Source organism: Pelodiscus sinensis, chromosome 3, assembly GCF_049634645.1.
Source record: "Pelodiscus sinensis isolate JC-2024 chromosome 3, ASM4963464v1, whole genome shotgun sequence".
NCBI lineage: Eukaryota > Metazoa > Chordata > Testudines > Trionychidae > Pelodiscus > Pelodiscus sinensis.
In genome coordinates this window covers 92,529,359-92,541,937 of record NC_134713.1, presented here as the reverse complement: position 1 = coordinate 92,541,937, position 12,579 = coordinate 92,529,359, and the positions used below count along the sequence as shown (strand labels likewise).

General features: G+C 42.1%; 1 protein-coding gene across 7 annotated transcripts in view; it reads right to left on the bottom strand.

Moving 5' to 3' along the window:
* Positions 1–12,579, bottom strand: part of L3MBTL3 (L3MBTL histone methyl-lysine binding protein 3) — a 161,227-nt gene that overhangs the window by 57,320 nt on the left and 91,328 nt on the right. For all 7 annotated transcript variants that reach the window (XM_075924145.1, XM_006118587.3, XM_025182380.2 and 4 more), the window contains 2 exons: positions 10,869–10,960; positions 7,730–7,881 (listed from right to left, as the gene is read on the bottom strand). In XM_075924145.1, coding sequence (XP_075780260.1) covers positions 7,730–7,881; positions 10,869–10,960 — 244 coding nt within the window. The remainder of the gene's footprint in view (positions 1–7,729; positions 7,882–10,868; positions 10,961–12,579) is intronic.

Below are 12,579 nucleotides of genomic sequence, written 5' to 3'. Positions count from 1 at the left end.
TCCATTTGCATCCAATCAAAATGCTGCTACTGTTCAATCAGTACACACCACCAATTCTAGTTATGCAAGTGCAATTAACAAAACTACCCTATCCCAGGAGATAGTCTTAATAATGGAGATTGCCTATCTCCTAGATCTGGAAGGGACCTTGCAAGGTCATCGAGTCCAGTCCCCTGCCTTCACAGCAGGACCAAGTATCATCCCTGATGAATTTTTGCCCCAAATCCCTAAATGGCCTCTGCAAGAATTGAACTCACAACCCTGGGTTTAGGAGGCCAAAGCTCAAACCACTGAGCTATCCCTCCCCAGTCTTTGTTACAATAATGTTATGGTCCACTGAGATGACGACAGGCCACTCATGCGGCCCATTCAGTAGCCTAGGTTGCTTATGGCTACTATAGCACAACTCTAGTGAAAGAAATATTATTTCTTCTTCCATTCACATTCATTTTCCCTTTGAATTTTTTGCTGCATTTCACTGTTGCATAGTCACAGCTTAAAAATTAAAAATTCAGATTGTAAGGGACAGAAACTAATGATCGTTAATTCTTTTCAGAAAAAAAATGCATGTCCACTGGCAGATGTGGACAGCACTGTTATATTAAATAACTGACAGTTCTTTTAGCAAAATATGCTAAATGCGTTCCATTATTTTTACTGTTCTGAATTACCTGCCAATGACCTTGCTGGATAACGTTTTATTTTAATATTTAGGATTTGCACAAGAAATGCTTTTATTAAATATAGATACTATTGTATCTATAGCAGATATTATTTTGTTAAGTACTGGTATTTTTATAAAGACCCATGATAGTGCATTTATAATTAGCAAATAGCACTACATGATAAGTATGGTTATTTGTACAACTTCTCTGACTATCATGCCGCTATACAGTAGCCAAGTCAGCTGGGCACAAAAAAGAAGCCATCTTATAGCCCCATCTAGTGCTTCAGTGCAAGCATTTCACCATAAATATTTATATTAATACCAAACTTGTTCAAAACTGATTATGCTCCAGATAATTTACTATTAAATAGCTCTAATTTACCCCTAAATGTCCTCTAACAGCACAGTAAGCCGTGGAAGTGTTGGTAATGCTACTAGACAATACTGGCCTCCCGTGGTCCAGAAGATTCTCCCATTAGGAACCAATCAGGTCCCAAAGGTTCTGGACTAGATGGGTTCAACCTATAGTCAAATAGTCAATAACCTAAGCTTATTGTGATAGAAATGTAGCCGTGTTAGTCTGGGGTAGTTGAAGCAAAATGCAGGACAATGTAGCACTTTAAAGACTAACAAGATGGTTTATTAGATGATGAGCTTTCGTGGGCCAGACCCACTTCCTCAGATCAAATAGTGGAAGAAAGTAGTCACAACCATATATACTAAAGGATACAATTAAAAAAATGAACAAATATGAAAAGGACAAATCACATTGCAGAACAGAAGGGGGATGCGGGGGGGGGGGAGGAAGGAAGGTAAGTGTCTGTGAATTGATGATATTAAAGGTAGGGAGAGTGGGATGTTTGTGAGTTAATGGTATTACAGGTGATAATTGGGGAAACTGTCTTGGTAATGGGTGAGATAGTTCAAATTCTTGTTAAGTCCTTGTTGGCAAGTGTCGAATTTTAACATGAATGACAGTTCAGAGGATTCCCTTTCAAGTGCAGATGTAAAAGGTCTTTGTAGCAGAATGCAGGTGGCTGAGTCATTTAGAGAGTGTCCTTTCTGGTTAAAGTGGCAAGAAACTGTAATTGGGTAGTCAGGTTGACTGCTCGTAATTCTCCTCCCCTCCCCCCCACTTACTGCCTCTATCAGAGGCAGCGGGTGGTGGGGGTTGCTTAAAAGCCGTTCCGCTCCCCTTTCTCCCCCCCAGCATCGTCTCCGTGGTGCTGGAGAGGGCGAGAGAGGCAGAGGCGCAGCATGGGACCTGGTGCGAGCAGACAGCCCGGCTCCTACTAAGTTTAAACTGTAGAGTCACAGCGGGGGTAGGTCTGCAGCTCTGCCTTTTAAATGTAGTAAGAGCTGGCTGCCTGCTCATGCCAAGTCTCGCGCTGTGCCTCTGCCTTATAAATGTAGTAAGAGCTGGGCAGCGCTTACCACATTTAAAAGGCAGAGCCGCAGCAGTCTGGATCCGGTGTGAGCCAGGACTGACTGGGGCCCATGCTGTGCCTCTGCCTCCCCTACCCTACTGCGGAGATGCATGCCCAGCTCCTACTACATTTAAACTGCAGAGCTGCAGCGGTCACTTATTGACTAGTTGTATATGCGATACAAATTCTATTGAGTACATGATTAGTCATTTACTTGATACTTAATATTAATCTACACGTATACATAACAAATCCGAACACAAAGATTGTTTGACCCAGAAATATCCTTAAATTTTAGATTACATATTCCGTTTCACCACTGACTTTAATGAGAAGCAGTTACGCCAACACAATCATGTTTGAAAATTCCATCCACAAGAAAGGAATCACACCAGTTTTCTGTTTCCTTCTACTGACTACTTTGTAAGAGAACAGAATTCTCACGGATTACATCCACTCCCTGCCTTTCAATGCTGATCACCAGGAGCATACAGCAGTTTAGGAACATCTTTATTAAGCTATTTAGGATGATCAAAACTTTTTCCTTTTCCTCTTACCACCATCACCACCACCACTTTAATGAGTAATAGCAAACACACATCTATACAACGGGGCTTTAATTTCCAAACTGACTGTTAGAAACAGACTCCCCCCCCCCCCCAAAATGTCAGAAATATGCATCGAAATATTGCCCTAAAGATAACATATGGGCACCCTTCAGTTTTAATGCACTTGGTAGGACACTTTTCCATCACATTTATGACTTTGGTTTGTGTCACACCCAAGAGATATCCCAGGTTACTGTTAGGCACTGATTCAATCAAGTACTGTATCACCAAAATCCATTGCATAATAGCAATGAGCCCTGGTTGCAACTTGGGAAACTACTGTTTAAAACTTTGAATCATTAAAATATTCACTATTCTTAGTTCTTGTTCCTCTCATATAACCTTTTAAAAATATTTAACCCTAATCATTATGGGCTGCATTAATCATGAATGTTGCATGCATTAATTAGAAATATTTAAAAAAATACAGAAAAACTATTTTGCTACTTCTTTAAATATAAAGAATACAACTGTAGAAGTGAAAAAAAATTACAACTGCTTTATCCTGACATGATGAAGTTTATTGGCACATATTGTTCTCCTAAAAATACAAAATGTTCTGCCATTTCTAGATAAGAAAGGGGAAAATGGCTAGGTTTGCAGAATGCAGAGCAAATGTTACTTCCCTGAATATAAATATTACTCTATTTTGTTCACTTTCCTTCTTCCTAAAATTAATGACAATGAATTATTTAATGGAATTTATAAGTCACTGAAAATATTATCACCATTCATTATAGTGCTGTAGTAGTGACACTAATTCTAGCCAACACATTTTCATTTTAAACCATTAACATCTGTTAAGAAAATATTCAGAAAAATTACCTATGGGCTGAAAGTTATGCTTATAAAACACAATTTGAGACTATATTTTTTCTTCTGCTATTAAAAGTTTGGCAAAATTGCATTCAGCTGTTTTTCATTTATCTAAATGTGGAAATAAATTCTTTATACTTTACAAAAATAAATCTTATTTCCACTTGGACAAGATAAAAAATGGCTATATTTTTAATGTTTGAAAAACCCTCAGGAGGAATAAATATAACTGTTTAGCAATAGTTTATTATATGTGTTCTGTGTGTCATTTTCCCTTATTGACCTTTATCGATTTTAAGCATTTACTGAGTGTTATGGGTACATGTAAGTCCATCACTCTGCAAAAGCTCTACACAGGTTGAACATCTCTAGTTCAGCAACATTCATGGTCTGGCATGATTTTAGTCAGTCAGTTGTCTGCTTAATGTAGGTGTAGCCAAGTTTTCTGTGGTCCCGAAAAGGTTTTTTTACAGCCACCATTCCTGGCTCCCTGTATTCTTCGCTTTTATTTAACTCTACATTATTCCTAAATCTCTTTTACGAGACCAGCAAGTGGTGGAAGAGCTGGTAATGTGACTAAATATAAACATGATTTTATACTTTATCTACTTTTTTTCTTGTGTTAATACAGTAAAATTGTGTAACAGCACTAATATTCTATTTTGAAGAGAGCTGATATCCTAAGTATTGGCTTTATAGGGCATATCAGTACAATCATACATTAAGCAGCAGCATTGTAAGCACTGTTCCATTTATCTGCCTCGGTAAAATAAAAATAAAGAGACCCACTCACTACACTATTGACCTTCTGTGGTTCAGCAAATTCTTTGGGTTAGCACCAGCCAGGTCCTGAGGTGCTGGACCAGAGATGTTCAACCTGTAGTACTCTTTTCTACTATGTTTAAGATTAAGGGCACATCTGTCTGGTGCACATTTAGGATGTGGATCCACGTATCTGCAATATTTCTAAGACACCTAGAATCCTGGTATCTAAACTCCGGACACAGAGCAGTGAGTACACCCAGGAGGGCCAACTTCCAGACTTCCTTTTCTGCCATTATGTCTCTCTTGCTGTTTTTGTTGTTTTAAAGCAGTCATCTCTTTTCCTCCTTTTCCCCAGTTCCATGCCAGTCCAGAACATTTTATAAAAAGATGAGATGTAGGGCCACTTGATCAAGGATTTTATTTTTTTTCTGATGGATTTTCCTGTGTATGTCTCCATTAGACATTTACATGTTTCACAGAAATTCAGCCTTACACAGCCTCCTTCACATATGCTTTTCTAGCAGCATCCCCACGACTTTTCCAGCCAAACAGGAAAACTGCATAATTATTTTTATTCCTATGTTTTACTGTAATTTGAGAACATAATAAAAAAGTGTTAACGTTTTGAAAAACCTTGCTTTTACTATTCAGTTGCTCAAAAGATTGGTAGGCTGTTGAACTGATGATTTTAAAGCTGCTTGAGATTTAAAAGTATTTTTAATCATGTTACTATTTAACTAAATAAATAAATGGCTTTTACCCCCTCAAACTTCCAACTTTCTTCAGTCACCTGCTACTTCTCTAATATCAGAAAACTTCCTAATATAATCCTTGACACTTCTATTATTTTATATTATTTGAAACCTAATTCCATATGTCATATCACCTAGTGGATATAACCCACAACTACCTAGTGGTTTGCCTACCTCTGCCTGATCCAAATACTTGCTTAGCATTGTTTCAATAATTTCATTCTCCTCCAGTTCATTTTTTGGCATCAGCAGCTACAATTACAACCTCCATGGGTGTACAGTAACTATTTTAATATATTCTATTCTTTTCTATATGAATTCTACAACCACAACAATAGCTGAATTAGGGATGTTAAATATTAGTTAATAGAATACTCAATTAACCTCATGAATTCTTATTGGATACTCAACTATTCTATAGTACCCGGGAGCGGAGCCAGCAGCCACTGCACTAAGGCCCCACTTCTGAGGAACCCTCTGCCACTCTGAGATGCTGGCTCTGTATCAGAGGCAGCTGCATGGGATGCCAGGTGAGAGCTGGTCTGCGAGGGGAGCCAGATTAAAAACCAGCTCCCCTCGCAGACCAGGTGTCTGTCACCCCAGCAGGGGTGGCAGCAGCACCTGTCCAACCAGCACCTGTCTAAGCTCCCAGACCTGGCGTGAGCCAGGACTGAGCCAGGCTGCTTGCCTGCCTAGTTCCTAATACACTTTAAATTCAGAGCCACAGCTGAGGTAGGTCCCAAACCTGTTGCAAGCCAGGACTAAGCTGGGCTGCTGGCCAGCCTGCTAATAATTTATTGGCGGGGAGAGAGGGAAGAGGAGAAATGCATGTAGTCTATAGCAGTGGTCCCCAACACGGTGCCCGCGGGCGCCATGGCGCCCGCGGGGGCATTTCAATGCGCCCGCCAGGTGCTCGGGGCTGGCCTGGCCCCAGGCACATGGGCGCTTGCGGGGGGAGCGCCGGGCGCGCGGCACTCGGCGGGAGGCGGCGGGGGGAGCGCCGGCCCCGGGCGCGCGGCACTCGGCAGGAGGGGTGGGAGCGCCGGTCCCGGGCGCGCAGCACTCGGCGGGGGGGAGGGAGGGAGAAGGAGCGCCGGCCTCGGGCGCGTGGGACTCGGCAGGAGGGTGGGGGTGGCGGGGAGCGCCGGCCCCGGGCACGCAGCACTCGGCGGGAGGGGGGGGGAAGGAGCGCCGGCCTCGGGCGCGCAGCACTCGGCGGGGGGGGGGGGGGGGGGGGGAAGGAGGAGCGCCGGCCTCGGGTGCGCGGGACTCGGCGGGAGGGTGGGGGTGGCGGGGAGCGCCGGCCCCGGGCGCGCGGCCCTTAGAGGGGGCCCTGCCCCCGGGCGCGCAGCTATGGGGGGACCCCACCCCCGGGCGCGCGGTAGGTGGGGCCCCACCCCCGGGCGCGTGGATGGGGGGGCGCCCCCGGTCTCCGCCCCCTGGCGCCCGGCGGGCAAACGGCCACGCCCCCTGGCGCCCGACAACCTAAAAAGGTTGGGGACCACTGGTCTATAGCATTAACCGACAAGCTTTTGCTTATTGGTTAATCAACTACACTATTACAACACCCCTAATTTGAATGCCTCAAACAGGAAATTCTCTTTTTGCCATTTATTTTTAAGTAACCAACAATTCCTTATTTTCCCATCTTACAATTATTTCTCAGTCCTAAACCACAATATTGCTAATTTCTCAATATAAAATGTTAACACAAAGTTGAGAATGGGAGCCACTGCCAGCACTATTAAGACAAAATATTTCAGTAAGATTATGGATACCGCTAAAATTTTTGGAAGTTTGTCTGGAAAAAAACAGCAAATCTTTTAAAATGCATTCATCACTAATATTTTACTTTACTATGGATTCAAATAAAAATCAGACGAATGTTTCATTAGCATCCCACTTCTTTATACAGCTTGCTGTATAAGCTATAGATACAGGAAAAACAAATATACATGTTATAAACTAACACTGAACTGTATAACAACTTCATTATATCACACTGGTAATAAAATTACAGTTAGTATGTCCAATGAACAATGCAGAATTCTCACATATGCTCACCCTCTACATATTAAGGTTCTACCCAACAAAAATTTAACAAAACAGGGAAACAAGTAACTAGTTGCAGTTTGCAAGACATGCAGGGCGTTAGTTCCTCTTTGTTACTCTGCTAAAGCCTTAAGAAACAAGACTGAAGTTCTGACTACACAACAAAACACTACTGTAGCAAGCTCAAAAGACAATCAAGCCACTCAAGTTTTATTAGTAGGGCATATCGGCCAGACCTAGACACACCTTGATGAAATGTAGCTGCTGTTTCAGTCATAGCTACCAGTGTGCCTAATACTGATAGTATAGGTATGTCCGTATCCATATTTCCTAATTAAAATGCTTCAACATGAAGACATACTGCAAAATTAAATGAGAAATGCCAGATTTACTCCCATGTGCAGCTACAACATTCATTTTCCACAACCTTGTTGAAGTTGTGTATGTACAACTTGATTACATATGTATGCTAACCCAGTCTCTTACATTTACTACAGATGTTTAATGGTCTGGAAGACATTTTTATAAAAATCTGCTAAAAGCTGTGCAGACTACATGCAGAATACAAAGAATACCAAGGAAAGATATGGTCTTAAATTTCTGATATGATGTATTAAAATATAACAAATACAAAGGTCATACCAATAGTCATAGCTCTCATCCCAGTTATCAAAATGAACCAGGAAACGATTGTCCACCATGTCTGTTACCGTAGCAACACAGATGAATGTAGGATTTTTTTTGTCTACAGCTTCAAGCTTCATTCCCACTCGAAATCCTGATGGAATAACTGTCTACTCAAACAGAAACTTTAAATTAAAGGTAAGTAACACACTCTTCAAACCAAAACCTCCCCAGTGTCCAGAATCAATACAAGCATGTCATTTAAAAATGTATCAAGTAGTTAGACAACAATGCAGGAACAGCACAATTGGCTTATGTGAAAGATAATGAAATAGGCACAGACTCAAAGATCATGGGTTTATGAACCAAAAATTTCTGAGCATGTTTTGGTTTTGATTCTGCCCCATCAGGCACTACCTCTGACAATCTCCTCCTAGTCTCATAGAGTTACAAAAATAGTGTGATATCAGTTCATGATACAGGCAAGATACCCAAATCGGATAAAAAACTGGATAAAAGGAAGGTTAACAACCACCAAGAGAAACTCTTGCTTAGGTCTAATACAGATTAAAAAATATTTTATGTTTTGGTCTATATTAGTCTGAGGAGAAAAGCAGGCTTAAATCCAGGATTGCCAAAATAGTATAAACAATCTTATAAAGTTTAGGGAGGATTTAGGATAAAATGATTAACAGGGTGAGGTGTAGTTTCTATTCCCAGCTCTGTCACTGATTTGCTTTGTGATCATAGGTAAATCATTTACTCTCTCTATATATGTAACATGAGAATCAGATACTTTTTCTCTTCACTGGAGTACTGTAATAATGATGACTCCTTCCACACTGAGCATGCTACAGATTCTACAGGATTACTGGAAACATGCACCATCCCCATAGAATGACAGAGCATACTCCGTGACAAGACTGCAGGGATTTAGCAGACAGTTTCTTCAATTGCTGCTCCTTGGTGCCATAGTTCCAGACACAGGAACTCAGAGTAGAGAATTCCTCTCTCCTATGTTCTCAATGTCTCTATTGCTAGTGTCCAGATAGCACAGAGAAGGAAGAAGTGGCTTTACTCAAATGCAAAGGGGGACGGTCAGGTGCATGGGAGAAGAGCTTAAGAGAACCGAGGAGAATAGGAGCAGAAACTGGGGACAGGAGGGTGGGAAAATATGCACAAGAACTGGGACCAGGCCAGAGTGGAAAGCAGCAGAGGACAGACAGAAGACAGCATGAGACAGCAGCAGAAGGGAATAAGGAGAGACCGTAAGAGAACAAGAAGCAGAGAACGGAACAGGATGTAGTAGAAGGGCCTGTGGGAGTCAGTAAATGGGAAGGGGCAGGATCTGGGAGGGTAGCAGTTGGAACTGGGATGTGTTAGGAGAGGCTGGGGGGATAGAAACAGAAGGGTCAATAGCCACTAGACACATTCCCCTACAGAGAGCCTGCATTCAGCCCCTCTGGCAGGAAAATTCATGAAGGAGCTTGTTGTATCCCTTCCCTGCCAGCAGTGCAAAGGCCTGCCCTGGCTCTCCTGGCACCAGGGTGGAGGTGAGGGGGCAGCACTGCATGGGTATCCACTCAGATGTCTGCAGCTATGCAGGACTCTATTCAGTAAAAGGACAGGAAATCAGGAATGGTAGGTGGGTTGCATGAGTGACTTTCTATCACCTCAGTGGGCCACAGTAGCCTACGGCCCACCTGGATACCACCTGCAGCCCCATTGCTCCAGTTTGCCTCCCTGCACCTCTTGCATACCTGGGCACTAGAGCCCCACACTTAGCTGCTTCTCCACCTCCCTTTCAGCACTTTTGGAGCCTGAGAATTGCCTGATTCACACTCCATCCCTGCTCCTCCCCTTCCCTCCCAGAGCAGGAACACCATGAACAGCTGATTCCCGGTGCTCCAGCTCTGGGAAGGAGGGGAAGAAGCAGGGACAGAGCAGCTTCTTCTAATTGAAGGGAGGGGGGAGGAACAGGAAGTGTGGGGCTTCGGTACCCCAGTGTGAGAGAGAAACATGATGGAAGGGAGCAGCATCATGGATCTCAGGTTGCCCACCACTGATAGAGAGGCTCCAGGAGGGAGGAGGAGGAGAGAGGACGCAGCTCGCTGTGAGGAGGGGGCAGAGAGCTGGGGGAAGAGGTATGGTGGGGCAGAATAGGGTGGAAAGATGCAGGGCAAGGGGGGGGGAGAGAGTTATGGAAGGGACAGAGTGGAGACAGCGTCTGGGATGTAAGGGAAGGGGTCGAGCACCCCTTCCCCCTGGCTAGAGCAGAAGTCAGTGCCAGTGTTCCTGAGTTTCAACATTCCTTGTTGTCTAGCAGATAGCTGTGAACCCAACTGACAAAGCCTGCAGATCCACACATATGCTAACAACTTTCCATTGCCACCAGCTTCTCTGTTAGTCCAGGTGGAGAGGAAGGCTCATCCAGTGGTTAGGGGACTGGCTTAGGATGTAAAGACCCAGGTTCAATGACCTGCTCCACCATGGAATCTTGGGTGAGTCACTTAGTCTCTCTGTGGCTCAGCTCCCCATCTGCAGATAACAGTGCTTCCCCACTTAATAGGGGTGACGTGAGGATTAATAAACTGAGAAATTATAGCGTTTGAGCATTAAATAAGTGTTAAGAAATTACACTTACTACAAAAATTATTTCCACGGTAAAATGTTTGGGGTTTTTCAGTTAAAAAATGTAAGAAATATATTTTTTAAATGTTAAAATGAATGTGAAAGTTGCAAATTCCTATGCAAAAGATAGAAAATACAAGATTTAAGGTGGCCCATTCTTCAAGCACAGGGCCTGTAGAAAAAACAATGTTTATTCATATAATTAAGGACTATATTATAATGCATAAAACAAAAGGCTTAATTAAGGTTAAACAGGCAACCTTAATTCTAGTATTTCCTCAATTTTGAGTGCTTAACTTAGCAACCCTAAAGTTCTTTTAACACAATTTTTTGAAGTTTTCAACATATAAATTTAAATTCATGTGATTTTCAAAGGTGAATTTTAATACAGATTAATCACTTATCAAACTTTGAAGAAAAAAATTATATACAATATTTCCAAAGTCTTGTGTTACTGAAATGATAGAAATGAACCTGTTAGCAACTTTCTGCAGCAATGAAGTAGTAGCAAATGAAGAGTACCTACCGTGTTTTGGTTTTCAAACAAAGATTTAGGAGCAGCTTGAGCCTTACATGTTTTAAGATATGAGGACCAGTTAAATTCCTCTTCCTTATATCCTAAAAGGTTTCCAGGAAAAGTGAAAGAAGAAAATATGCATGAGATACATGAGGGATTATCTTTCATAAAATTATTTTTCAGCAATTCATTTTTCATCTACTGGTTGAATCTCTCTAATCCAGAATTCTATTGTCCAGAAACATCCATTGTCCGGAATTATTTTAGTTAGCCGTATGTCCGCTTTTCATGGCTGTGGCCTAGCTTTCCATGGTCCCATAAAGTTTGTTTAGCCACCAGTCCTAACACCAACCAGTGTTCTGTGATGTTATTTAGCTCTAATTTATGTCCTCTAACAGCCCAGTAAGCAGTGGAAGTTTTGGTAATGCTGCTAGACAATATTGACCTCCTTTGATTCACAAAATTCTCTCATTTGGAACTGGTCAGGTCCCCAGAGTGCCAGACTTAGAGAGGTTAAACCTGTAGTCCCAAATCATCCAATTCCAGAATTTCACAGATGAAAAAATAAAACTGAAATATTACACATATTTCCTATAGTAAAACCGCTACTAATTAGGGTCTGCTTCTTTGCTACATTATGTCAGTTTTAACCACAGGTAATGCCGATGCTGTCACAGATTTTTATTTTTTTTTTAACATGGTAATTCAGACAGAAAACACTAATCCTTCCCTGTTACCAGTTGGTTAAGCCTTATTTATTACAATGAGGAGTTTTCTTTTTAATAATGACCAGAGTGTCTATTTTCCATCCTGATCTAAAGAGGATCAGATTCTCATCCTTTTGCAGGACTGACATTTTTACTGTTCTTATTCTTCATATAGGAGGAAAGACAGTCTTATGGCTCAGGCTCTGGATGGGACTCAGAAGATTTTGGTTCAATCCATAGCTCTCCCCCAATATTCCATGGGTGACCCAAAGCAAACATCCTCTGAGCCTGTTTCCTATATGCAAAGTAGGGATATTATACCCTCCTTTCCTCCACACGTTATTCGTAGTATCTATTTGCTTTGTAAACTCTTAAGGAATGGGACTATCCCTTATTATATGTATTTTGATACAATGAGGCCGCAGCTTTTGCTGAGGCTAGTAACTATTACTGTTACCGTTAAATAAACAACACAGAGAAACCTATTTAAAGGAAACAAACAAGTATTAGAAGACGAGCATTCCATACTAGGAATGCAAGCAATTAGTCAACTACCCAATAAGCAAATGGTAGTCGAGTAGAAACTTGGCTAGTCGCTCCCCCCCCCCCCCACCCACCGCTGCCTCTATCAGAAAGAGGCAGCAAGGGTGAGGGAACAGGAGCCGGTGCTGGGGGTAGCTGGTTTACAAGCCAGTTCCCCCCCAGCACCATCTCCGTAGGCGGCTCATGCCGGTCCCAACTGCTGCTTCTCTTCTTTTGAAATGTATAAGAGTTGCCCGTGGCTCCTATACAGAAAGGGAGAGAGGCAGCGGGGATAGCGAGCACCCCCCTTTATCAACTAATCAAATAGTCAATGGAAATTCTTTTTACAGGTTTTCAGCCCTTGCTTATTATTTGAACATTATTGTTATGTTAATGTTCTTTTTAATTGCCTGCTACTAAAATTTCCGTGCCAAGTTTGTTTGAAATGACATAATTATTAGGGTTTTTGTTTAATAAATGGATTTTAAATC